Genomic DNA, 26,496 nt, shown 5'->3' with positions numbered 1-26,496 from the left:
AAGTGTCCGGTGTTAGCACACGGGAAAAAAAAAAAAAAAAAAAAAAAAAAAAAAAAAGGAAGTGCCAGTTTCACGGAATCCTGATTCATTTCAAGATGCTGTGATGTTGCTCATAAAATAACAAGTAAAAGGACTTTGAGAACTCATTGAAGGAGAAGCAACAGTTGATTTATTTCACAGCTTACTACTCACTACCAATATCAGTATTACTTGACCTTTAAACACAGTTTCTTAGTAGGAAAAATAATCTGCACCCTAAAGAGTTGTGCCAAAGTCCAAATGAAACAGTAACAAATTAAATACATAATTCATAATACAGAAGACTTCCAGGACTGTTGCATCCTCCATTATTGGGGAGGTGAGAGTCACAGAATTCAGATCAAAGAAAAACAGAGTTATCCAGTTCCTTAATGAGCAAAACAAGGAACAGAAGGAGATGAAATGAACCTTTCCATTTCCTTTACCCGCTGAGCCAGGTACAGAGCACAAATGTCCTGGCTTAGTGGGTCAGGTTCGCACTTATTTGATTTTCGTGCTAAGAGGAGACCAGTAGCTGCCTGCCTGAGGGCAAGTGGAGAAGCCAAGAAAGGAGTGGGGTGGGAATCGGGGATGGAGACGTGACTGCGGTCAGGCCCAGAAATCAGGAGTACCCAGGGGCAGATGTCGTCACCACTGGAGAGAGACCAGGTCCCAAGATAGGTTCTGGGGTAACATATTCATGAAGGGCCAGGCGAAGGGAGCGGGGAGAGTGGTCACAGAGCAGAAAGGCAGTGCTCAAGGGGCCCAGCCTCAGTGTCATCCCCTTTGAGTGGGGACACAGTTCATAGAGCACTTCCAAGCCTATTGTCATATTAGAATCTTGAAACAGTTCTGCCACATGTGTGGGATACCACTCTATGCTGAATAAATGAGTAACGAGTAAAAGCTGATGCTTATCGGGTCCGTTCATTATGCGCCAGACATCTTGTTTGGAATTCTCGTACAGGCGAAGAAGCTGAGGCACACAGAAGTTAAATGATTTGGCCAAGTTCAAACTCAAGGAGGTAGATTTCAGAATCTGTGCTTTGCATGAAACTAACTTGCCTAATGGCCAATGAATGAATAAGTAAGAATGTCCATTTCACCAGGAAAGAGGTTGAATCACTGCAGAGTGGGTGAGTTTCCTGTAGTTATGAAGTAGTCACTGGGTGAGTCATGGCAAGTTAGCTCTTTTGACCTTTAGTTGAGTGCCGCTAACCAGCACCAGCCTACAGCCCTGTACTGGCCGGGCAGGCCTGGCTTCTCCCACTGTGCCTGCTGGGAATCGAGCACTTGTCTTCAGCCTTTCCATTGCACCTTCTCCCTCTCCTGTTTCAAAGAATGGGCACAATGGAAAGACCCAGGATGGTGGTTAGAAGTTTGAGACCTATCTTTGCTCGTGTTACCTGAATGACCTTGGGAAATTTGGGCATTCACTTTGAGCCTCAGTTTCCCTCCCTGGAAGATAGAGAAAACAGTGCCTACCTTTCACTTGTGAGGAGTGGTTGAGACATAATGTAAGAAGCATCTAGCAGGTTCCCAGCAGGTGGGAAACACTCAGCAAATGATCAGCTCGTCCTGCCTCCATACTTTCCTCCCTCCTTCTTTCCCTCCTAGATGCAGATGTGTTTGCACTGAATGCATGAAAAAGGGATCATACAGCAGTCTCTGCTGTATCCTGCCTGGTTCTCAGCGAGTGATGTCAGGCCAGTGTTCCAGCACTTGGGACAGATGAGAGGAGATCAAGTCTGCAAGCTGAGATCCCATTGGGGAATTTAGGTGGTGATGGTGGTGGGGGGTTATTTAGACACACAACTGCCACAATTCACTTAGTCTTAATAAAGCTGTCAGGGAACAGTCAGGTGCCATTGTCCACAGGGGATCTGACTTCGTAAAGTGGGTCCAAGTTTGTCCTGGGGACAGTTAAATGCCCTGCCCTGCCCATGACAAACTAGCAACCAGTCTCAGTAGCCATGAGAAGAGAGCACAGGTACCTTACTGCACCCCTTAGTCTAGACAGTTGTGGGATGGACATTTGCCTTTTCCAAAGTGGGCAGCTGCTTTTTAGCTCCCCTAAACAGCTGCTGCAACAGAGAGATGCAGACCCAAGGTGACAAGACTAAATTCTTTCACAGAAGCCTGAAATTCCAATTTTGACATAAAACCTCCTGGTTCTTAAATATAGACCATGAATTACATTTTTTACAACATTGAGCAGCCCAAACCAAATACAGCAGCAGGCTGCATTCAGTGCAAGGGCTGCCAGCTGCCAGCCTCTAACTAAAGATTCCATGTGGCAGAGGGCTGCATCTTTATGGAGGCAGCTGTCATGGATTTATTTCTTTGGCATTGATTCAGTGCATATTTATCAAGCACCTACTATACCCCAGATACTGTGCTAACTGCTCACAATGAAGCTTTAATCAGAAGCAGATAAAAATCCCTGTGCCCTTTTGGAGCTGACATTCTGCCATGGTCCTCACGTTCTGTCTGGAGCTACTGCGTCTTCGCAGCAGTGATGATCCAATTATTCCTCATCCTCTTGGGGACATTTCAAGTGAGCATCTCAACTCAGCCATCAAGCCCAGCTGTACCAACGGGCAGCTACTGCTCATCCTCCATGAGGATGCTGGCTGCTGGTGGGACCACAGACACTGGCGGGGGGTTGTCTCCAGGTCCCAGGTCAAGCATAGGTCCATAGAGCTATGTTTTCATTTGACCTTGCATTAGGGAGAGATGAGTTTGCAGTGAAGGCGGCCACATAAACACCTAGTGATGCTCACCATCAGCGAAACAACTTCTGGGGCCAAAATGAGGGTCCTTCAGCTGCTTCAGAACTCTAAGCCCAGGCATTCTGTGAGGCACAGGTGGAGTGCCCGGCTTCCCCAGAGCTCAGCTGCTCAGCAGGCTGATTGTTTCAGGGAGATGGTTCATCGCAACGCATGCATTCTCAGTCTTGTCCTGGGCCCTGTCCTCAGGCTCACTTCTGATCACAGGCTGTCACCAGGCAGCCCCCGCTTCTGACTGTGGTGTTCCTCTCACTTGCTAGCTAAGTGGGACAGAGCCTTGCCCTTCCTTGGGGGGAGTAGGACATAGAGAGATGGTCAGGGCTCAGGTCAGGACAAGGCTAATTTCTGGGTCCTGGGGGTGGGGGCTCCAGGGAGCAGCAGAAAGGCCTGGTGCCCAGGGTCCCCAGGGGAATTCCAAGGAGGTTTCAGGGGAGAGAAATCTCAGGACACTGCCAGCCCTCTGAAGAGGAGCCAGTGCACTCTGGCTGGCGTGTTTCTGTTAGAATAAAGTTTTGGAACCCCTTCCAGTTAAGTTCCCCTTCACTGTATTGATTGGTGTTCTCCTCTGCCCAGAGTCTCCAATCACCACTCAGGACCATGTCCTGGGTTCTGGCTGTGGCCTGGCCCAGGTGTGTATGAAGAATATTCTTCAGTGTTTTAAGTTCTGGCTAAATTCCTCAAGGCTCCTATTTAATCCAGGAATGAACATTTTAGGGGACACTGTAGAGTAAAATAGTAATTGGAGGCTGAGTTCTTCTGGCATCATTTTCATGCATAAATACTTCAATATGTAAGTTTAATGAGTGAGAATTTAAAAAGCAAGGCCAGGTGACCAAACAACAACAGAAACCCAAAACAACTCCCTCTTTCTAATACCTGATGCTATTAACAATCATTTCCATGAATCAGAATCCAAATGAAGTCCACACCTTATTTGGTGTATGTGTATTTCTTTAATTTACAACTTCTCAATGATTAGTGGTGTTAACGCTGGTTGCTGAGTGTCTCTGTGGGGCCATGACAATGGCACTGAGTTCTCACCATCTCCCCTTGCGATGTTCCACCCACTTTGCAGATGAGGAGGGTTATTTCACAGCATGTTCCGAACCAGGAAGTCTGACTGGTCCCTCAGGGTCGGGCTCTGCCACCTAGGTGTCTGTAGACAAGAACTTTCTGTCTGCATTCAGGCCATGAACCCACTTCCGGTCCTCAGTTGTTCCTTTCTAAGGGAAAGCTACCTCCTGTGGAAAAAGTTTGGAACAGTTGGAAAGAGCAGCCCTGCTCACTTGTACTGCTGGGTGATGCATACTTTCTGCGTGTTGTGTTTATACAAAGCCTTCTGACAGTCGTAACTGGGCTCCATGGTGGGCATGTTTGAATGTGCTCCACTCTTTTGGGAAGTAGAAATGGCTTTGAATGTGCTGTCCCTGCTACAGACAACATCCTGTGGGATGGAATCATACAGTGAACCTAGAGCAGCCTGGCTCTCTACGACTAAGTTCATTCTGCACTTGCTTACTTCATCCCTCATCGCCGATCCCTGAGGTGGGTGACGCTGCCAGTCAGGGCTCGGACAAGACCATGCCTCTCCCAAGCTCATGCATCCATCTGGCTAGTGGAAAGAGCAGAATGTGCACTTTTTAGCCCCTGGACTTTGGCTGTCAGCGGTTCATCTCTCATGGTGAAGGTGCCTCTGTGCTCTGTACTGCTCTCTCCCTTTGAGGCCCATTTCTGGACCTGTCTACGGCAACATTTACCCTGGGAAATGTCATCTACACAGAACAATTGAAAAAGCAGAGTGAGCCTCTTGGACTCCACCAAGATTTAACAGTTGTAAACATTTTACTGTATTTGTTTAATGTGCCCATTTGTTTATATTTACACATCCGTTTTCCTGAACGACCTGAAAGTTGTTGATACTTCATGATCCTAACCTCAAAAATGTTTCTGCTTTAAAAGAAGGCATTCTCCCACACACCCAGGCCCTCACTGCACAGTGGGAATGAGTTCTTCCTAATGCCCAATTCATTCTTCTGCTCCAGTTTCCCCCAGTCATCCTCAAAGTTCTTGTAGTTTGTTTAAAGTAGCTGTTGTTCATTTCTTTTTCAACCTACAATCCAGCCGAAGCCCATATGTTCCATTTGGCTGTTTTGTCTCATCGGCTTCTGTAATATGGAACATTCCTTCTAACTTTCTTTCTGATTTGCTCCTGAAAGTGTTTGATTTATTCCCTGGCCCTGCTGGGTCTGAAGTCCTGATAGATATGGGGCTTATATCCTGGGGAAGAATGCTCAGAAGGACGCCCATGTACTGGACTTCTTGGCTTATTAGGGTGCTGGGTGTAGAAGAAAGGGCCAGGGGCCCAGATTTGGGGAACACAGCTAGGGAATGAAAGCTTGTGCCCTCTTTCTAAAATCTGAAGAGAAAGTTGGGATGAGCAGATGTATCTTGAGTTGGTAGTTTGGCCTCATCTAGGAAGCTGGTTCTCGATCTCTTTGGGTCCATCTGCTTTCCAGCTGGGCAGATGAACATCTCCAGGCTTGGACATCCACATGCACCACCCTCTGGCACTCATTCTGTCCCACCCCAGCAGTCTTAGGGAGTATAATAGTGAGGTATGTGTCTAACTGTGTCCTTTTCACACTGGTGTCAAAAAGGAGCTCCTTTCCTCTGGTTTTGGAGATGGCCATGAACAACACCCAACACTGGACCGATGAGATCAACAACATTTAATGCATCATAGATTCCCACATCCCGGAGGAGGCCACTGCATGCCAGGCAGTGCCACACTGGAACAGAGTGGACAAGCAGGGTTGTGGGGGGCAGGCTTGGTAGGTTTAACAGGGTTGGGTGTTCCCTGGATCCCATTGGAGAGTGTGATTTGCTTATTTGAATGATTCTGTGGGCTGGCAGGGAACCGAAATTCACTATTCAGAGATCAGCAGGAAGTGTACCTCCCCACTATCAGAAGGGTTGTTTGGCCAGAGGTGGTTCTGTCTGGAAGCAGAGTGGGAAGGGGAACTTGTGGTTAGGATATTGGAATCCCTTCTCATTTCAGATAACAAGACTGAATATAACCTCGGCGTTACACTGCCCAAATTTCATAGCCTTTTACAGGACACTGGCACCCTGTGAGCTGAAGTACTTGTTTAAAGTCACTCGGGTGGTAAGGGATGCGTGGAAACTCAGTCTGTGGCCCCACAGCTGAGAGCTGAGAGAGGGATGGATTTAGAGTAAGGGATGAGGTGTGGATTGTGGTTTTTGCCTCAGGTGGGCACTTAGACTTGGAAAGCTTCACTTTTTGTTTTTGTTGGGGCTCGTCTCAGAGCAAGACTCCTAGAGTTGTTCCTTGTCTGGCCCAGGGCTGGTCTGATAGATGCAGTTCTCCCTTATCCTAGGAGTGGGCTATTTGATTAAATCAGACATGCCAAGGGAAGCTGCCCCTTGAGTGACAGGTTGGAGGTAGTTGGTAGGAGTGACTTCCTGGGGTCTTCCTTTTCTTTTTCCATCTCCTTCCCTATGTCTTTCTCTGCACAATTTTCTCTTCCTCCTTCCTTGCCAGGCTGCATTAAACTGCCTTCTGTAGGATGTGATCTCAGTCCTTCCCATTAAGCGAGACTAGAGATCAAGGTGTGTTTCCCAAGGGTGAGGCCACATCACTGTGCCTCTTAATTGTGGGAAAGATTGTCTCTTATTAAAATAATTGAAAACGCAGTCGAGCTGGGGGAGAGGGAGAGATCCTTAGAATTCTAGTGCACATTTGGAATAGTGGACACTGGGGCACACAGAGCTCTGTGAACTTGGACAAGGTCCCCTATGTCTGATAGCCTCAGTGCCCTCATTTCTTCAGATGGGAAGAGTAGTAATTCCTGTCTCATAAGTTTCTTTTGGAAAGCACTAAGTGAAAGGCTTGGTACGGGATGATCCAAACACCAAGTAGTTATGCTTATTATTCAAATTCTTACTTCAGTGTTTGGGGAGAGCAAATTACTCCAACTCAGAGCAAGACCCTTCTGGAGGCAGGTTGCTAGTTCACCAACTCACTAAAACAATCCCATCAATATCTTCTCCTGATAATCACATCCCACCCCGTTCCCAGGAGTAATGAAAAACTCAGTACCTCTTCTCCCTGACAAGCACGGAGCAGTTGCCCTGTTCTGCAGACTGAATCCATCCCCCCTTTGTGAGACTCTTCCCTCTTTCTTTTTTTTTTTTTTTTTTTTTTTTTTTTTTTAAAAAAAATTTTTTATTGAGTTTGTTGGTACATTTTAGGTATACAGTACAGTTACATTCATCATTGGGATCTTGTAGCTTTACATGACAGGTCTTGGTTCTCATTTTTTCCCCTTGTCCCTGCCCTCCCTTCACCCCCCTCTTTCCCTCCCCATTTACAAACACTTTATTTCCATTTTTTCATTTTCTCATATTTTTTTCTTTTCCCTTATTACCTTTCCCCTACCCTTCCCACTTTCCCTACACCTTAAGCCCTTTTCTTCCCATTTCACAGTGTCAGTCATCTTATTAGGATCTTATGTACTTATTATAGTTTATTCACACCAGAGAAAAAAACTATTCGGTATTTATACATGTGTGACTTATTTATTTCACTTAGGAGTATATCCTCAATATGTATACATTTTCCTATGAATGAATGTAATTTCTCATTCTTTATGGCTGAGTAGTAGTCCATTTTATAGAAAAACCACATCTTTTTTGTCCAGTTTCCAACTGATGGGAAAATGGGCTGTTTCCAAGTGACTCTTCCCTCTTTCAAGGGAGAAGTCAGATGAAGAGGGAAAGTCAATACTGCAATTAGAAAACATGTTTCCTGTTGCTTCTCACCTAGTAAATTTTTTTTTAAGCACAAGCCGCATGTTTCTCTCCTTAGATAACAAGAGTTGAAAGTGACTTTTTGGGTTCTTGTTTGCTCATAGAATAACCAGACAATGGGTGGTGGTTGTGGCAGTCCTGGTGGGTAAGAAGGGATATAAAGTCTTAGAGAGGTTAAGTGACTTCTCTCAAGCTACCCAACTGACAGATACTGAAGCAGGGATTTGAACCAAGTCTAATTATCCTGTTAAGTTTGTATTTCTGTTTAACCTGTGTGCTTTCTGGTCGGAGAAGGATGTGTGACATGTGATTTTCCAGTCCCCTAGAGTATTAACCAATTTAGAAAGAAGCTTATTGTCAAGGCATACATTGAAAAATCTGTTGAATCTTTTAGAGAATAAGGAGGAGACTGGGGCTTTGGTTTAGAAGGAGCTCAAGGTCACAGTGGTTTCACTGCCCCTCAGCCTGGAAGTTGCTACTTCTGCTAGTGTGATGTCAGGATTGTTCATCCTTGTGGCTGGTTCTACTTTAAGCAAAATATATTGCCATATTCAGAATGGGGACAGTGATAGATACACACTCTGTAACAACCCTAAAAGACTGGGATCCTCACTAGTCGCTTTGAGTGCCATTTCATAGGTCCAACTACAAAGTACCCCAAACTAGATGTCTCCTCAAAGCAGAGTAGGATGGCAAGCTCATGTGTAGCCATTGTTTTGAGGCCTCTAATGAAAGACCTAACATCCCATATCCGGATTGATTGTCACTCCAGACTCCTGGACTGTAGTCTTTATAGAGTGGGTACTATAGTTTTCTTCACCAGTGTATAGGATGGTACCTGGCACATCATAGACTCAGTAAATAGTTGTTGAATAAATAAACAGTTGGCAAAGATGATAGTTGACTGTCTGTCCCCTACTGTGCTCTGAAGTTGGATTGAGCCACACAAACAGAATTGGCCACGGGGAACACAGAGTGTCTGTGTCACCTGACACTAGTCTGATGCTGTCCCCGTTGGTGATAGCCTGAGATCTCCCAGGGCAGGAGCTATGTTCTTACTTGCTGCCGTGTCAGTAGAAAAGCTAGAGCATCCCAGTGGTGCTGTGCAGTCCCTAAAATTGCACCTGCTCCTGGTAGGTGAAGATACAGGTGACCAAAGGAAGGGAGGAAGGTGGTGATCGTGTGATGTAGCAAGGGAAAATACCTTTGATTTTCTGTTCTTTTGCTTTGACTTCATTCCTACTTTAGTGTTCTGCCTGCTTCTGATTCTTTGTTGGCATCAGAGCCTCTTTTACATTCAGTTAATTTTAATGGGTTCTCCCTGCAACTTAAAAAATCGGTTGCCTTTTACTCATTTAAATTTGAATTTGATAAGTGTGTATGTATATGTCTGTGTATGTTGTATGCATGTATGAGATATGTAGTTAAACGGAATTTAAGCATCTACAGTCTGCATGAACTACGCATGGATGGCTTGGAGAGAATTGCTTGACATGAAGTTAGAATGATAGCTGAATCTTTATGATGTATGTTTTCCAAATTCTTGCAACTTTATCATGAAAAAAGTAAGGAGAAAACAAGTAACCCAGTCTGTTTTGCCAACAAGGTATTAAGGTATGCATAGATTAAGATGATTGCCTAACTGAGACAGCAAAGAAACAGAAGCATGCATTCTACTAAAATCCAACAAGGTACTTGACTTTGGGAAAGTTAGACTTTTCCTGAAAGACAATGGTATATATTGGTTTATTAGTAGCTTCATGGCTTTTGCGCAGAAATATTTGACCTCCACATTTAAGAACTTTTATTTTTAATCGAATTTCTAGAAACTGAAATGATGTTGACAATTTATGATTGCTTATATTGAAGGAAGAAGTCAGTTGTTTGGAGATTGGATTGGTGCTTGGTGGTCAAGCTGAGTTTATTCATAATTGAGAAAATTTTGGTTTCATACCCGAGCAGTCTCATTAAATAGCATTTTTTTCTTTGAAATGATCAGTAAGTGACACTTCATGATATATTAGCTATTCAGGCCTTCTTCTGTCATAGGATTCTTCCTGTTTATTGTTGGTTATCAAATCTGATGAAATTTTAGAAGTCTTATCCCACTCTTAAAGATACTGTGATATACAGTAGCTAACAGGGGCATTTATCCCTGCATTTTGTACACAGTCCCCCTAGTTCTTCTCTGCATAGATGGGAGGAACCACTCAGGAGAAGAACAGATTCATCGCAGCCCCAGGGCTCTCTATGTCAATAGATCTGCCTGAGCCCTTTGGCCATTATCATGTTTTAATTTGCACCATATTTACTAGAAATGCACTCCTGCCAGTGGTCAAAGAATTCCTGTACTTTCTTCAGCCTTTCCTTGAAAATTCAAGGACATTGGTCACTACCGTGCCAGGAAGATGCTGATGCACCCAGCAGTTGCTAATGCTGGGAGGGCCATTTTCCTCTACACTGAGTAGACTCAGGTGGCCATGTTTTCAAATGTTTGCTTTTGCTTTTTATATTTCTTCTCCTCTCCTGACAGAAGTAGGGGGCTTGAGATGGCCTTAGAGGCTTTGTGAGGTGAGTTGGGTTGGACTTCGATGTAGTCTACCAGCTGTTTATGGAGAGGTTGCTGATTTTATAACTAAGGAGTGATGTGCAATTTCTTCTGAAATAAACCCATTTAGCTTACAGAGGGAGTTCATCTAAAGAAAAATAACTGTACAGGTGGAGGAAGGATAACTGTACAACCTGATTCTCAAATGGCCCAACATTAGGAAAGAAATCTGATTTTTCCTGAGAGCATGGAGTTTCGCAGCACACACATGAAGCCCCAGATGGTCATGTCAGGAGTGGGCTCTGATTTCGTAAGTCTGGTTTGGAGACAGGGGTTCCCAGGGAGTGCTGATGGCCTTTGTGTTTCAAGTTTCGACCCTTACATCAGCAGCACTGTATTGTCGTCTCACAGGAAGCTTGCTGGAAATGCCACCTCCCAGCCTTCCCTATATCTGGATCTGTAGTCACAAGAACCCCAGGTGTTTCCAGGGAACATTAAAATGTGGGACACACTGACCTGACATACTATTGGGGGTCCTCACTGCATAGGGAGCCCTTGCCAAGAGGCAACTGGAAACTGCACATCCAGTTCTCAACTAGAAACAAGGCTTCTATCTCGTGGTTTTCTATTTATTTCCAAAGAACATGCCTAAGGATGCTTCCAGGTCTGGGCATCCCTCTGTGGAAATACCTTCCCTATCTGCAGGGTTCTCCACTCCTCTGCACGCCCTCCTCTGCTCCCCATTTACATTTTTTAAGCCCTGGGTCTTCTGAATAGCTGTCTCACTGTCTGAATTCTGTGAGGCAGGTGCTGGTGGCTGGAGCATGGCTGGAGGAGGGGCATCTATCTTTCTTGGTATTGCTGCTCCCAGAGAGTGTAATTTGCCTGATAGATGTGTTCTGGCTGCAGCGACTCTGGACAGGGTGAGGGATTGTGCAAAAGGCTGGGTGCACCGGGTTTAGAAAAATTACCATGAGGCATGTAAAATCTGAGAGACAAAGTGCGGGAAGGAAGTGCTCAGTGGGTTGTCTGGTTCCCGGACCTGTGTCTTCCTGTGTGGGGAATCAAAGTTTGGGGGCTCTGAGAGTGAATGATTGTTATGGTTAATAACATCTAAGGGTGGCAGATTGTATTTTAGAGGTGGCCACAGCCATATCCTGCATCTGCCTACTCTTTGTAGTGAGATCTTGCTACACCTCAGTCAAGAGTTGAGGTAAAAAAGACACACGTGTAAATACTGACTAGTTTCTCTGGTATGAAAAACTCAAAGTGTAAATAAGATCCAAATGGTATAACTGACAATGTGAAATAGGAAGAAAAGGGCTAAAGGTGTAGGGGAAGTAGGAAGGGTAGGGGAAAAGAAATAAGGGAAAAGAAAAAATATGAGAAAAGGAAAAAAATGGAAACAAAGTCTTTGTAAATAGAGGAGCAGGGAGGGGGTAAAGGGAGCACAGGTATGGGGAAAAAATGAGAACCAAGACCTGTCATGTAAAGGTACAAGATCCCAATGATAAATGTAATTGTATTGTGTACTAAAAACTACCAATAAACTAAATGAAAAAATAAAGAGTTGAGGTTAGTTCTCCATTGAATGAGGCTGACTTTAAGACTCACTCCTAGTGAGAATGTGGTATAAATGATACTCTGTGTCTCTGGACGTGAGGTCAGAGAGAGCCACTCAGATTTTTCCTGCTTCTCTCAGAACACCTGTTGTAGGTAGAGCCAGTAGTCATGCAGAATTCTGAGGTCCCTGAGATAGCTGGAGAGGTTATGTGTAGTAGCCCGGGGTGGCGGCTCCAGCTGGGCTTCCAGCTGACTGCCAGCATCCATGGCTGGCTACATGGACAGCCATCTTGCTGGGCAGGACAGTCCATCCCCCAGACGACTGTGGCCATGGTTGGTGTCATTTTCAGCAAACACATGAAAGATTTGAAGTGAGAACTACCTAGCCAGACCGCTGTTTCCTGATCCACCAACTCAGTGTAAAGTAATGTTTTGGGGTGATTTGTTATGCAGCCATAGTAACTGTAGTATTCTGGAAGCCTGAGTTAGCACAAGTAGGTAACATGTTCTTAAAATTATATTTCAAACAAATCATTCTGTTTCATTTGATTTTAAATGTTTTAAAACAACACGTAGGATCCAGGCAGGAATAGGCTGTCACAAACTCAAATAAAGGAAACCTTGAAAACTGTCTAGCTAACAATATGCAGCTTTTAGACTACCGTAAAATGATTATAGCAATAAGATACTAGCTTCTGTTCATGTTCTGTTAGGCATTCTGTGTATTCTTTCATTTAACTTTCATTCCAGCTCTTTTAGGCGTGTCCCTTTTATAGCAGGGGAAACTGAGACCCAGAGATGTCAAGGGAAAGACTAGCCAGGAGCCACCCAGCCAGAGCTGGGGTTTGAAAGCTAACGGGTTTGACTTCAGAGCCTCCCAGCCACAGATTGTCAAGAGTTGTCAAGGAGGAGAATTAAGTCACCTAAGTTCATTACCCTTAGAGACAGGGTGTGGGACCCTAAGGATCATTTAGTTTAGTGATGGAGACTCAGGGCCCATCAAGGAACCTGGGGGAGTCTTTTAAATGTGCATTACCGAGCACTCTCTTCTCTGTAGGTCTGGTTGGGGTGGTCTCCCTAAGGTCCTTACCATTCTGCAGTCGATGCCCCTGATTTAGTCCACCCTTCCCTGATGCAAGTGGTCACACTGAGGCCCCAAGAGGAGACGTGGCTTGTTCCCACAGCACAGAGCAGCTGAGAGCACGTTTGCCAGAGTCTGAGTGAGGTACTCCTCCTGGCCTCACTTGGGAGGAAGCCGGAGTTCCTGTGTTCCGGTGAAGCGATCTCCGTGCGCTTAGGATCTAATTCTGCAGTAAAGGTGCTCCTGGTTCAGGCAGCTGATTTGCTGGTTGGGCCACGTGATGGTGCTCTGTGTGGGCCCATCCTGTCATCTGGCAGCTGTTTTCAGTGACTTCCGTGTGCCAGGTGGAGGCGCTGGGGGCACGGTGCTGGGTAGAACTGTCACAAGCACTCCTTTGTTTTGAAATTCTATCAGTACAGATTTTTAGGACTTGAAGCCTCACAGCTAGTGGAGGGAGTCAAGAGAAAGAGGGAGGGGAGGAGGGAGTATGAAACATGCAGGGAGAGAGACAGCATGAAATTTTAGGCTTCTTTTGTGTACACAAGAGAATTTCATGTGGGGCTGATCAAATTATGAATATTACTGCAAAGCTGTTTAGAGTCTCAAGTGGACATGAAGTGCTGCAGTGTCTCAGTTTCCCAGGGGCCAGGGCATCCTAGTAGGCTCTGATCTTTTAGCCCTGAAATAGTCCCTGCCCTGCATAGCCTCACCGTGTGGCAGAGGATACAGCGGGATCAGAATCACACAACACATGGAGTCTGGGATAGAAACCTCGGCTGTGAGGTCCTGAATTCTGGTTAGCCACTGGGACAGCTTTAAGGATGACTCTCTGTTTAGGTTTGCCCGAGAATGAGGGTTTTTTCCTGATCCAGGATATTCATTCCTGGGTAAACCAGGACTGTCGACCCCTCCACGTGGTTCCTAGATGAGGAAGAGCTGAGCTCCTCTCCTCCTGCTCCTTTTTCCCTGTGCTCTTCATCCTGGTCCGTGCTATCCTTTTCCTGGAAGCCCAAAGCAGAAGGCTTAGAATTGGCTTTGCCCACTCTCACCTGTCCACCTGTACGTCCTTCCCTGCTGCCCCTTTCTTGTCTGCTCTGTCAACATCCCTTGTCCTGCTGCTATTATAAATTCCCAGCCATGCTGTTTTCCCTTCTCTCTGCTGCGAGTCCCATCCTCTCCTCTGCAAGGGCCATGACTTTGTATTGGATTTCTGCCCTATCTGCCAACTCTCTCATTGGCTCAAAGTCAGAATTCCTTAGCCTAGCACTCAAAACCTAGGAACTCCTTACCCTTCGGCCATGTCAGAAGCTGTGCTGAACAAAATCACCCGATGGAATTGGGCTAGAGTCCTGGGACAAGACTGATGGCTGAGAATGCAAACTCAGGCATTTCTTTCTCACTGTTCCTCGCAGTTTTTCCCTTGGTGATGTTTACTGCCAGCCAATTAAAACTGAACATGGACAGGAGCGTTCTGGTTTCTTGGCTGAATGGGGTGTCCCAGGGGTTTAAGAGATCAAGAGGTGGAATGCTTACAGCTGTTACGTCAGCTGACCCAGAATGTGTTTCATTTTCCTTTATCTCCTTTCCTCTTCACTCATTTCCTCGCTGGTCCCAAACTTCTGTCTTCTTTTGGCAGCTTTTCCTTCTTGCTCTAACCCTAGTGGAGGCAGTGCTGGCAGCATTGTTTCCTCTGTGACCTGGGGGACAAAACTGGACAGTTCAGCCCCTGGTGGAGCCAGCTGCTCCCTCACTTTCGTTCCACCTCAAGCCCTTCCTGTTCGCAGAGACTGTGCTGGTGACCTGGCCTTGTTCCTGTCTGAGCCATTGTGCTGCTCACAGTTTCTAGCTCACTTTGGAGCCCAGGTTCTTAGAGTCTGTGAGACAACTCTCACGGCCATTTACTTCTGAGCTTCATTGGTCCTTCTGGCAGGTGGCGACAGTGGGCTCTGTAAATTCTCAGTGATTTTTTGTGTCTCCCCACTTGCGACTGGCTAAGAACCATTGGCAGGGCTGCTCATGTCTCCCCTTTCTGGAAGGCAGAGAGCAGGGGTGGCCCCCTTGGGACTTCTGGCAATGGCAGAATGCTCATCTTTCACCCATTTTTCTATGTTTTGTTTCAGTTTTACAGAGTTTTTGGATCCATTCCAGAGAGTCATCCAGCCGGAAGAGATCTGGCTCTATAAAAATCCTTTGGTGCAATCAGACAACATACCTACCCGCCTCATGTTTGTAAGTATTGTCATTTCATGACTGATTTGACCACTCTGCTAAATATGAACCAGATGGATTTCCTCTTAGGTTTTCTAGCCCCTGCTGAAGATAGTGGGCCACTCGGGATAAAGAGGAGGAGAAGAGAGCAACCTATCAAATTAAAATTCAATTCCAGGTCATGACAGGCACTGCATGGTCATGTGAGAAGTCATAATTGCCCAATTCTTTGAAAAGAGAAGGAACTCAATTACATGGGCTATGCTGAGTTGTTTCAAAATATGGATTAAAGGAAGACAAATGACAAGAACATCCTGTTCCCTCTCCTTCCAGGGCAAGCTTTGAGTTTGCCAAACTCAGGCACAGTGGATCTCTGTTAACCACTCTTCTGGTTTTAGCTGGTCAGTTGTTGACTGCTCCAGAAAACTACCTTGTGCCTTAACTGCTGCATACTGTCATATGTCTCTCCCTCCTACAGTAAATGGACAAGAATCCAGATATCTGCTGGGCATATTGGGATTATTTTTACTTCTTGCCTCTGCTGCATGGCAATTGCCACCCAGTCCTCTTCACTTTCTACATGCCGGACACTTTGCTGGAAGCTTCAGGAAGTCTAATTGCATTTGATTTTGCCCTGTCCTGGTGAAAAAGGTGTCATTATTGTCCGCCCATGTGTTATAGATGCAGAGTTACATCCCAGAGAGCAGGGGAACTTTCCTAACATCACACAGTTAGTGAGTGCAAGCTCAGATCCAAGCAGCCAGCTCTGGAGCTCAGTTCTCTGCCACAAGGCTGTCGGGGAGACTGGGAACAGAGTACTCAGAATACTCCCTGCTGATGCTGGTTAACCCCTGGAGAACTGCCATCAAATCTTCCTGTAGAAGAAGGAATAGCAAATCTCTCCCTTGTCATGGAACAACAGCAGTAACCTTTAGGTGGGCAGGCTGGCTTCTCGAAGGTTCTTCCTGTTGACCTACCACTGCGTCTGCTTCTCTGGTAACTTGAGTGGGCTGTTCCCAAAATCCTCACAGATCACATGGGGCCATTTCTGCATTTTGAAAGAAATCACTCTGATTTTATGGAGGAAATCTTGTTAACTAATGATGGTTGGAAAGATTTTTGAAGTGCTCCATAATGCCTGTAACACCACATGCACATGAAAGGATTGTTACAGCTGCTTTTTCATAATTACTTTTCTGCTGGAAAATCAACTTGACTTTTGCTAATCTCAGAAAAATTGAAAAATTCGGGTCGTTGAGAGTCGGGCATAACTAATATGAGTATTACAGTAAGACTTTTTTTTTTTTCATTTCTGCTCTAACTCAGCTCTTCTATAAATCCTGGAAATGAGGCGATCAGTGTGTATCTAATGAGTTTATGGCTTGAAATAGGGGGGAGCTTCCACTCATCACTTATTCTTCCCCAAGATTTTACATTGCATGTACTGTAAAACACAGTTTGGAGAGGCTATTGTGAGAAGTTTGTGGCTGTGTCATAGATTTATTAACAGTGGATTGTTTTGAAGACTAGATACAAATGCCACAGATATTCTGGCTACAGACACAAATAGCACGATGTGATTTGCATATTGGCAGCAGCAGGAGTGAGGCAGAAGAGAAGTTATTCAGTGCTGTGATTCTTAGAGGATAGAAGGGTATTCAGCCACACATACTGATTCCCACTCTCTAATCTCCTAATGAAATAAGCTCAACCTTTTATTTCGTTATAGCAATTGATGAATTTCAGGCACTTGGTTTTAAGATTTGGTGTAATTCCATAATAAGACAAAGAAAGCAGTAGATACATTTATAATACCTGCAACACAAAGATAAAAAAATACTTTGTCACCCCATAAATTAGATTTGTTCTCTGGAATTTTATTAAGAGTTTAATATATGATATCATTTGTCAGTTTTTGATCTTTTAAAACCTTTGGATTTTTGTAGAAGAATGTTTAATGGAGCATATATTTTCACTGATATTTAAAATACCTTGATTTCTTTTGAAAGCTCAGATTTCATTTTTTGATGCACAAGCAAAATCTCAGGTATCTTTAGTTTTATGGGAATGTTTTCATCAAGAGGCGAGCTTTCTAACCAACATGATGTTTTAGAGGCTGCTGGTATTGACCCAGGTATTTCTCTATAGGATAATTGCTTCCACATTCATGATTACGTGTGGGTGTATGTACATGGATGTGTTTTAAAGAAGCCAGTTGGTCAGATGTAACAAGCAAATTAACATAATAATGCTTGAGAGATTAAGTGCATGGCAAATGGTAATAGCATCACCAGGAACTTTGCACCTACAGCTCAGGTGACGCGTCTGTCAACATGAACGTGGTCGGAACTGTTTCCTTCCAAGAGTGTGATGCCCTTGATGACTCAGTGATGACCAGAAAGACAGGCTGAGAATTCTTTTCAGATGCACTGAGGCTGGACTTGCCATTTTCTGGGTATTTCTAAGTGGCTAGCTACAGATAGTTCAAACAAGTGTTTACATAAGGCTGCTCTCTCATTCACAAGAGGTCACAATTCCTTGTTAAGTGTGTGGGGTTCATCAGAGCATGCTAATTGCTCTTTATTGTTGACTTTAGGACACTCTTTGTGATGGCCTGTAGTCGCCATCTCTGTATATTCAGTCTTCCACGGAGCCTGCAATGGATAAGGAAACCAGAGGGGCCATAGCGGGTGGGAAATCAAAACAAATGTGTAATATATCCTCAGGAATTCCGCAGGATTTTGGGAGAGATGCTACTGTAATTTGGAGAGGCCAGAGGTTACAAAGGTTACAAGCTTAGGAGCTGTTCTAGTGTGGCAGCGTGGGAAGTACACACCAGTCCCCTCTGGAACACGCAATTGCCAGGACTGTAAACTTACAGCTCCAGTAGTGCATTAAAGAGACAGAGTTTAAAATAAAAGAAGACGGTTTATCTGGGAAAAGATAGAAAGGAAGATAGACAGCTACCCCGAGGAGTAGGGGGTATCAGAAGTGAACACCCCTAAGCTCTTGTCCCTGGCCCTTTTTTTTAGAACTAGTGATTCTCCCATCCCCCATGTGGGCACCTGGAAGTGAGCACCACCTGATTGGCTTTCTGGCTATCTTTAATCCTAGCCTGGTCATATCTGCCTACATTCCTATTGGCTGTAGGATATCTTCCTGTCCCTTTGTGATGGTTAAGTGTGTGTGTGGGGAGAGGCTTATAGGAAGAGAGTTAGATTTAATGAGTAAGTAAAGGGGATGTATGTATCTGATGCAATTATATAACAATGGTGAAGTGAGAGCAGGCTCACATATATGTGTGTATGTCGGAGTGTGTGTGTGTGGGTTTTACATACTAAATAAGAGTCCTTAGGTGGTTGTCCCTTATCTCTTTTATCAGGTAGATGAGAGCACTTGCTTCCCTCATCTTTTATGTTTCTGCCTTCCTTGGGTTTTGTTAACTGTTCTTTTTTTTCCCCTTATTGACTTTTTTGGTACATTTTAGGGATACAGTACAGTTACATTCATTATTGGGATGTTGTACCTCTACATGACAGGTCTTGGTTCTCATTTTTTTCCCCTTACCCCTACCTTCCCTTCACCCCTGTTATGGAAGGAATCAGTAAGTGACACACAGAGAGGCAGCAGAATGGAAATAAAATAATAAATTTACTTATCAGTAAGGTCTGATCGCACATAAGCCATGCCTGGATCGACGACGCACTGGGTTACGACTCCTCCTTTTATAGGGTTGTACAGCCTTGACTTCATTTGGGTGGTTACATTTCCTTCTCACAGTTCAAATCGCGGTCACAGAATAGTTAATCTTTTCAACCCAGACGTAACAGTTCTTTGCAGTTGCGGAGTTTACCTTTAAGATTCACCTAGTTATCTATTCTATTCCATAGGAAGGGAGTGTTCAGGGTCAGGGGAACGAATGTTAATGAGTTCTTTCATTTAGACACTCTTACGATCAGGTGGCTCAAGACCATGACTGTTATCTTAGGGTCAGACCAAATGCCTCATTTGGCAATTAGTGCCTTCTGTGCCTATTAGTTTTGAGCTAAACAAAACAAACTGCTATTAGAGACAGCAGAAGCCATTTTACATTGTAACACTTCATAGGTTTTTGCTATTTATAAAAGTTTTCCCTATCACCCTTCCCTATTTCAAAACAAACTGCTATTAGAGACAGCAGAAGCCATTTTACATTGTAACACTTCATAGGTTTTTGCTATTTATAAAAGTTTTCCCTATCACCCCCTTCCCTATTTACAAATACTTTATTTCCATTTTTTCATTTTCTCATATTTTTTTTCTTTTCCCTTATTTCCTTCCCCTACCCTTCCCACTTCCCCTACACCGTTAGCCCTTTTCTTCCTATTTCACACTGTGTTAACTGTTCTTGATAAATTCTTATGGTACTTATTTTACCTGGTGTCTCTCTCAGTCTAGTTTCTCTCCTTTGTCTTTCTAACTGCTCTACCTGTAGAGTCCACTTGTAGAAGCAGAAGCTGCTTTTTAGTAAGTGTCCCTATTAAATTTTTTTGTATTGTTTTGTTTTTGGTACCAGGGATCGAACTTGGGCCCTTGTGCTTGCGAGGCAGGTGGCAGAACCACTGAGCCGAATCCCCGGCTACCTATTGTAATGAAGCCTGTCTTTTCCCTGCCTGGATGTCACCTTTCTCTGCACTAGGGAGATCCATGATCATCATCATCATCATCATCATCATCATCATCATCATCATCATCATGAACATCCATAGCAGCAGCATTCCTTGAAGATGGGGACTGTGCTCATCACCCTACAAGCAGCATCTCAGTGGGTTTTTCTCAGAATCCACTGAGGTCAGCACTTTTGTTGCCCCCATAATTTTCAGGATGAAAATAAACACTTGTCCAAGGTGTTATCCATAACAGTCAGTGACTGGGCCAGGACCTACTCGCCACCAGAGCACAGGCCCTCACCTGGAGCCATTCTGCTGTGATGTCTGCTTGGGGACTGGGCTGAAGTGGAGGGGAGGCAAGTGACACATCGTACACAGAAGAGCAGGTGTGTAACGCACATACATGGGAGGGGGGTATGAGGCATAAGAGTTTGTTGGGAGTATTTGTAGGGTGAAGCAGCAGAGGAAGCAGGGGTAGAATCGGATTGTAGACAGCTCGTAGGTAGTTCATTATTACTTACTAGTTAGGAAGCATCTGCAGGCAATGGGAGTACAAAGCTGAATAAGGTATGGATTGTAGCTGAGTGGGACCAGGCATGAGTGCAAGTGGAATGGTTTGGCACCACTGGAAACCTTTGAAGAGCAGGTGCGTTTCCAGTAGGAGATCTAAATAGGGATAGATGTTTATGAGTGTCTTTCCTTGGCTTTAAAAAAAATCCACCCAAGACCTGCACTTTACCCTTGTCTCTTTTCTCCAGCCACAACATGCCAGGTTTACTCTCTTAGAATCTTACTGACACTGTTGATTTGATAGCAAGGTTTCTCCCATTTTGGAGTAGGGTGCCTAAGGGAGACAAAAATAAAATCTTTTTTTGTCGGGGGGGGGTGTTGGAAGGAAAAGAGACAAAGCTGGCTCATGATTGACAGTTTAATTGGTTGACTCCTTTAAAAAGTTTTTGACAGTTCTTTTCGTTGTGTCAGGATGTAATTGTTTACCCACAGTAGAGCCTTTTGTAGGTGTCTGTGTGTCACTTTGCAGCACACCTTTCTGTCAGGTGCCAGAATTGAAGGCACTTTGGGCCCATTGCTCTGTCTGATGTGAATGCACCTCAGTGACAGGCTCTTCTGTGGCCCGCATCCTGACGTTGGGGCTCCACTGGCTTTGATCCTTTCTTAGGATCCTGAGCATCCTCAGGTTCTTCCCCAATCACACATGGTGCTCCAATGTCTGTTCCTTCCCAGAGCATCCTGGACCGTGTGGTGCCTTTCATCAGCACCAGGGCTGACCCAGTTTCTGGGAGGGGGAGAAGCTGGGGCTGAAGGCACTTCCTGTGTTGTTTTTGTTGGTAGACACACAAGGTTGGGGGCATGGGTTGAGCAGAGTTCCTGGAGAATGAAATTGTTTCACTTCTTCCTGAACCTGAAGGCACTCATTACTCAGATCTATGGACATAGGTGGGATAGAGCTGAAATGCTTTAATATCACACGTCTGGGAACACGATCTTGGTTCCCTTTTTTGGTGTAATTTGGGCCATTTGTTAACACTCTTTTGGGGAAAAGAGTGAGCTAGTAGCCAACAACTAGCTGTTGCAGGATTCCTGCTCTCTGTTAGGCTATGCTGGGCCCCAGAGTGGCTGCCTCTCAGTTTTTCCACTTACTGATTTTGCAAATTTGGACAGTTACCTACCCCTTGGAGGGGGCCTCACTTTCTTTATCTGTGCAAGGTGGGTTTTAGCTTCACATGACTCCTGGGTATGGAGAGAATCACATGAGATGGCAGACCTCTGACCCTTCACTCAGTGTGGGACACATAATAAGCATTCAGTAACTGTTAGTGAATTGAATTCCAGTGTTAATATTTTTCTATGGATGTTATTATTGCACCCATTTCATAGATAAGGAAATGGAGAATGAAAAGTTAGGAGGGTAAGTGATTTGCTCAGGGACATAACATGTGTCAGAGCTGGGGCTTAAATGCAGCTCTCCCTCAATCTATCCAGCATATTTTCTTCTACAGGACTTGGTTCCCAGCCTATAAAATAAGCATCATACAAAACCATTCAAGTACTAGGTACTATTGAATTATTTATATGTAGCATCTCTTTTAGTGGTACTGCATGGGACAATTAATCACTTACAAACTGTTATTTAGTGCAGCCTCAGTTTCCCCATCTGTAAAATGAAGTCATGGATCACTGAGATTGAGGACACCAACCCAGAAGCATGGCAGCCCAGTCTCAGGCATCCTGGTATCCCTGGGTGTGTGCATTTGCTTACTTCTGTGAGCTTTGGATTTATTACCTGTACTGTGGAGATAGTGTTTCCTCAACAGAAGAGTGAGAATATCAGACATATTTGAGGAAGGCCCCTAACGCATAGTCTTAGTGAGTCTTAGACCCGTGTTAGCCTCTGTTATTCTAAACTAACAATGCCCCTGCAGCAGCCAGTGACAAGTGAGAAAAACTGAAGCCCAGGAGGGTTCAGGATATGCTCTGCATTCTGAAGCAGCATTTGGCTGAGCTCATTGTTCTCTCTGAGGTCCATTTCATAAGTACCAACCACTCATTGTTTTCCTACCCTGGGCTCATCCTAGGAATTTCACTTTTAACAGAAGGGAAAACAATCCCATCTGGGAATTTTGCCTGCCCATTTTGGTCCCCATCCCCTGCTGTGGGATGTTAGATGTGACCTTTCACCATCCCCGTGTTCACTTTACCCCTAGGTTTGGGCAGCAGGACTACTTATGAGTAGTCCTACTCATGGTTAGAGAAGTAGAAGGAATGCAGGCCTGAGGTTCTCCCCAGGGTGCTTGAGGCTGTGGTAGGAGCTGGTACTCTCTGTTCCGCTTTCTCTCGGTCTCAAGCTGCCTGTGCCCCAGAAGGCAGCTGTTTGCCTAACTTGTTGGTTTCTGGGGTTTAATCTTAGCTTCAACTCCTAGTTAAAAAGTACTTGTCAAAAAAGGAGCCGGTGATCAATGTAAATATATCTGTCTGTCCTGATCTGGGCTCTTTGCTACCCAGGGATATGGCAGATTGGTGTCCAGGAAGAAAAAATGAGATAGGGCCCAAGTGCCACTACGATGAGATGAGGAGAGAGAGGCATCAGACAGCCACACACAGAAGTTCCTGTTATAGCACCCTGGGGTGGAGCTCAGTGCTGTCTGAAAACGCTATCTCCTTGCCCTGGGAGGTCTTGAGTGGGCACCCTTTGGTGATCCTGGGTGCTTAGGACTGGCTCAGGAAGCAGTTGGCCAGTAGTTCTAGAAAAGATATTAAAAGGCATCTAGCTGGGAAAGTTGTATGGTGGGTTAAGTCCAGTCCTGTTGGGGGAGTAGGGTGAGTGTTCCAATTGGAACAGGCAGGAGGAGGCAGGGAGCAGGGTCAGATTTCCCAGCCATAACCCCCTTCGCCAGCTGGGAGTTGTGGGGGCTCTGCCAACTTCCCCAGTTCCTTCAGCTGGCTGCACTCTCACAGGTCTCCCACATGGTACCCTGTCTCCTGTTGGGTGGGGTTTTCCTGCTCTGGGATTTCTTTTGATAGCTTTGGGAAGCAGGGGTTTCATTTCTGTCTAGAAATAAATCTGAGTCTCTCAGCGAGAATTCTCTTGTAATTTCTTCTTCCATTCTACGTTGTTCTCCTTTGTGAGGCTTTACTTGATGGGATCATTATGGGGTTATTCACTATTTGGTGAGTTGCTTTCTCTTACCTGGGAGCACGTGGCACTAAAAGGGGTTAGAAACAGGGAGCTCGCCTGGTAGGTTTCATGTTTGGATTTGGTAACACATTTCTTCAACCTGAGTTGTAACCTTGAATATGAGTAGGCAGTGCTCCAGTCATCACTCTTCAGGCCTTAAAATATGAGTTAAAGCCCACTGCCTCTTGGAAAATAGCATGAGGACCATTTGAGGTGTTTATTTTAAAAATGCAATCCTGCGCAAAGCCCTAGGTTCAATCCCCAGCACCTGCACACACACATACACACATGTATGCAATCCCCACACTGGTTATACAAGTGCATTTGAGGAAATCAACATGTTACCAAGCCCCAAAGTTGTTTAGTATGAGCTACCCAGGAACTGGTGGGAACTTCTGTAGACTCAGAACCACTAACTCATGCACGAGCACTGCCTTCCGTGCAGCCCTGGGGAAATTCTCTGCTATTTCTCCTTCAGTTCTGAGTCTACTGTCATGCACCTGCTCTCAACACATGTGCTACATGCCTCTGCATGCCCTTTATGTGGACAAGGCTTATTGGACTGCTAAACAGCCTGTGTTATTTAGAGTCACAACAGAGAAGGAGGATCTGCAAACTAGTCACTACCATTTGTGGTCACAAGGACAGAGGGGCAAGTAAGACAAAGAGTTTTCTGGTGTTTCACAAACTGTCTCTGAAGACCGGTATCAAAGAAGAATCCCTGCAGTGAGCTGAGCTCTTGCAGCCTTGCTGTAGTTAAGCCTGCAGAGCATCTCTAATTGTTTGAAAAGATCAGGTTCATTTGGATGAATTCTGTTTGCATAAATGAGACCATGGTCCATCCCTGTCCCATCAGGAAGCACTCCTCCAAAAAGTGACATCTCATAAGACTGCAGATGATGATTTCCGAGGGGTGGTACAGCATTGGTCAATAGTTACTGCATTCCCACTCCTCCCACTGCTGACTGATAGATATCGGTGGATATCTGTAGAATGCTTATCCCTCCTGATATTGTTATTGTGAGGAGTTTTCATATGAGAAACACAAGTACCTTTTACTTGGTTGCCAGAATATTTAAAAACAACTTAGTAATTATGGAAAACTGGATTAAAGGCTCCACACGAGAGGCAGAAAACCTGGTCTCCAAGTCTGGCCTTGCCACTCACCAGCTGCCTGTCCCCAGGCACAACAGTCCTTGAACCCAGAGCAGGCAGCACAGTGCCGTCATGAGTATTTATGAGGCTTCTGGACTTCACAGTCCCTCACGCACAGATGCTTTACAATGAGTACTGGTTACATGTGGATCCCATCAGCCTAATTCATTAAGAAGATGCTAAATATCTTTGTGGAGGAAGGGAAGAGGAGGGACTGTATGCAAAAAGCCTAACCTCCAATCTGCAGAAGACATGAATGTTTCACAAAAGAACAGCCCAAGGGAATGAATCGAGAAACTGTAAGCAAGCCCCATACTCTCGTGTTGCCAGAGAGATGGGAATGAGAGCCCAATAGTTCTCACACCCTTCCTCAGAGGAGGACAGGGGGCAGCTCCTGGCAGCCATGAGTCATCACAGTTATAGACTATTCTTTTCTGTTTAAAAAGCCACCACTTTAAACATAGCTCCTTGCAATTACAAATCAGTTATAACCTACAAACACACCTTAATTTTTTTAAGTCTCTGTATTCCTTAAATGAAGATATAAATCATCTTTGTTTGGGGCCAGGAGGTCAGTGAGGTCATTCAACTAGCAGGTTGAAATGAAGCTAACTGGGAGTAATTATCAATCAGTCCTTCTGAAAGCAAACTGATGTTCTCATAAGGTATTATTTGTTATGTCTTCCAGGCAATTTCTTTCCTCACACCCTTGGCTGTTATTTGTGTGGTGAAAATTATTCGGCGAACGGACAAGACTGAAATTAAGGAAGCCTTCTTAGGTAGAGTATTCACAGTTCCTACTTCAGGGGGTGGAGCTGAACTTAATTAGATCATCACTTTTTAAAAAATTTCAGTTGCATCCAAGTGACTACTCCTTTGGTCAAATTAAACTGAGGAAAAACAAAACAAGATCAACTCTAAGGCCAAAGAAGAGCCAATAGACAGTTTAGAAGAAAGGGATTTTCAGAGGGTGCCCTGGCCGCTGTCCTTGGTGCTGACCGTTGTGTGTTATCCTTATGAGAAATCCGGGCTGTTCAGGCATAGTGGCCCGGCAATGATTGGCTTAGACATAGCAAATCTGATATGGTCACCACTAATTGTCCAATCTCATAGTGGCACCATATTATGGGCATTTCAGAAAGCGCTGTGTGCTGAAGTAAAAAATGGGTAAAAACGGGTGTAAATTAAATTAGAAACGAATGTCCTAACATTTTCAGTTTGGGAACATTTTGGAAGCTAAACAATTGTCTTTAGGTGAAGAGTGTGTCAGTCTTTGCCCCTGATCACAGCACTACTGTTATAACTTGTTCCCAAGCTAAACCCTATCCACACGGGACAACAGTTGCATGTTTTAGGATTAAATGTTTTTTCTGGTCTGCATATCAATCAAATGCTGACAAAATGTAAGTTCAAGAGATAGTCAACACTAGTTAGCCTATTTAATAACCAAAATAAACTAATCATTAGATAAACCTTTAGCTTTTAGATCCTGAAGAAAATTGAAATAGGTTGATTTTTGATACCTCACATAAAAGCTATCCAGATACCCCCAATTTTGTGTTTTATGTATTGCATGGACTTACCAAAGAGCCAGGTAGTCAATCTAGAACAGTGAGATTCCTCACCAAGAGGTGCATTTTTAATTATGCTGAAATGTGGCCATTTCTCTTCTGGATAAGGCGGTGAAGGTTAGGCTTCAATCTAGGTTAGATCAGTCGGGGGCTCTGCCCTCAACCACGCAGTCATTTTTTACACCACAGGATTTAGATCCTTTCTAGTTGAAAAGAATAGGATAACTGTATCCCTCTCAAATTAGCTCAGACAAATAAAGAGTTAAATATAGGGCTAAGATAAGCAACCTCATAGAGAGGAAGGGGAGAAGGAAATATGGAGAAGCCTCCTTGTGACTGAGGTGGAGAGCTGGGGCATCAAGACGAGAGACTGCTCCCCACTCATGGTCA

General features: G+C 44.6%; 1 protein-coding gene across 1 annotated transcript in view; it reads left to right on the top strand.

Moving 5' to 3' along the window:
• Positions 1-26,496, top strand: part of Plpp4 (phospholipid phosphatase 4) — a 199,428-nt gene that overhangs the window by 101,241 nt on the left and 71,691 nt on the right. The window contains exons 6-7 of the mRNA XM_033761387.1: positions 14,950-15,058; positions 25,224-25,314. Of these exons, the coding sequence (XP_033617278.1) occupies positions 14,950-15,058; positions 25,224-25,314 (200 nt within the window). The remainder of the gene's footprint in view (positions 1-14,949; positions 15,059-25,223; positions 25,315-26,496) is intronic.

Source organism: Fukomys damarensis, unplaced genomic scaffold, assembly GCF_012274545.1.
Source record: "Fukomys damarensis isolate Sample0158 unplaced genomic scaffold, DMR_v1.0_HiC HiC_scaffold_8, whole genome shotgun sequence".
NCBI lineage: Eukaryota > Metazoa > Chordata > Mammalia > Rodentia > Bathyergidae > Fukomys > Fukomys damarensis.
The sequence above is the reverse complement of the archived record's forward strand: the minus strand, read 5'-3'. Positions and strand labels throughout refer to the sequence as shown.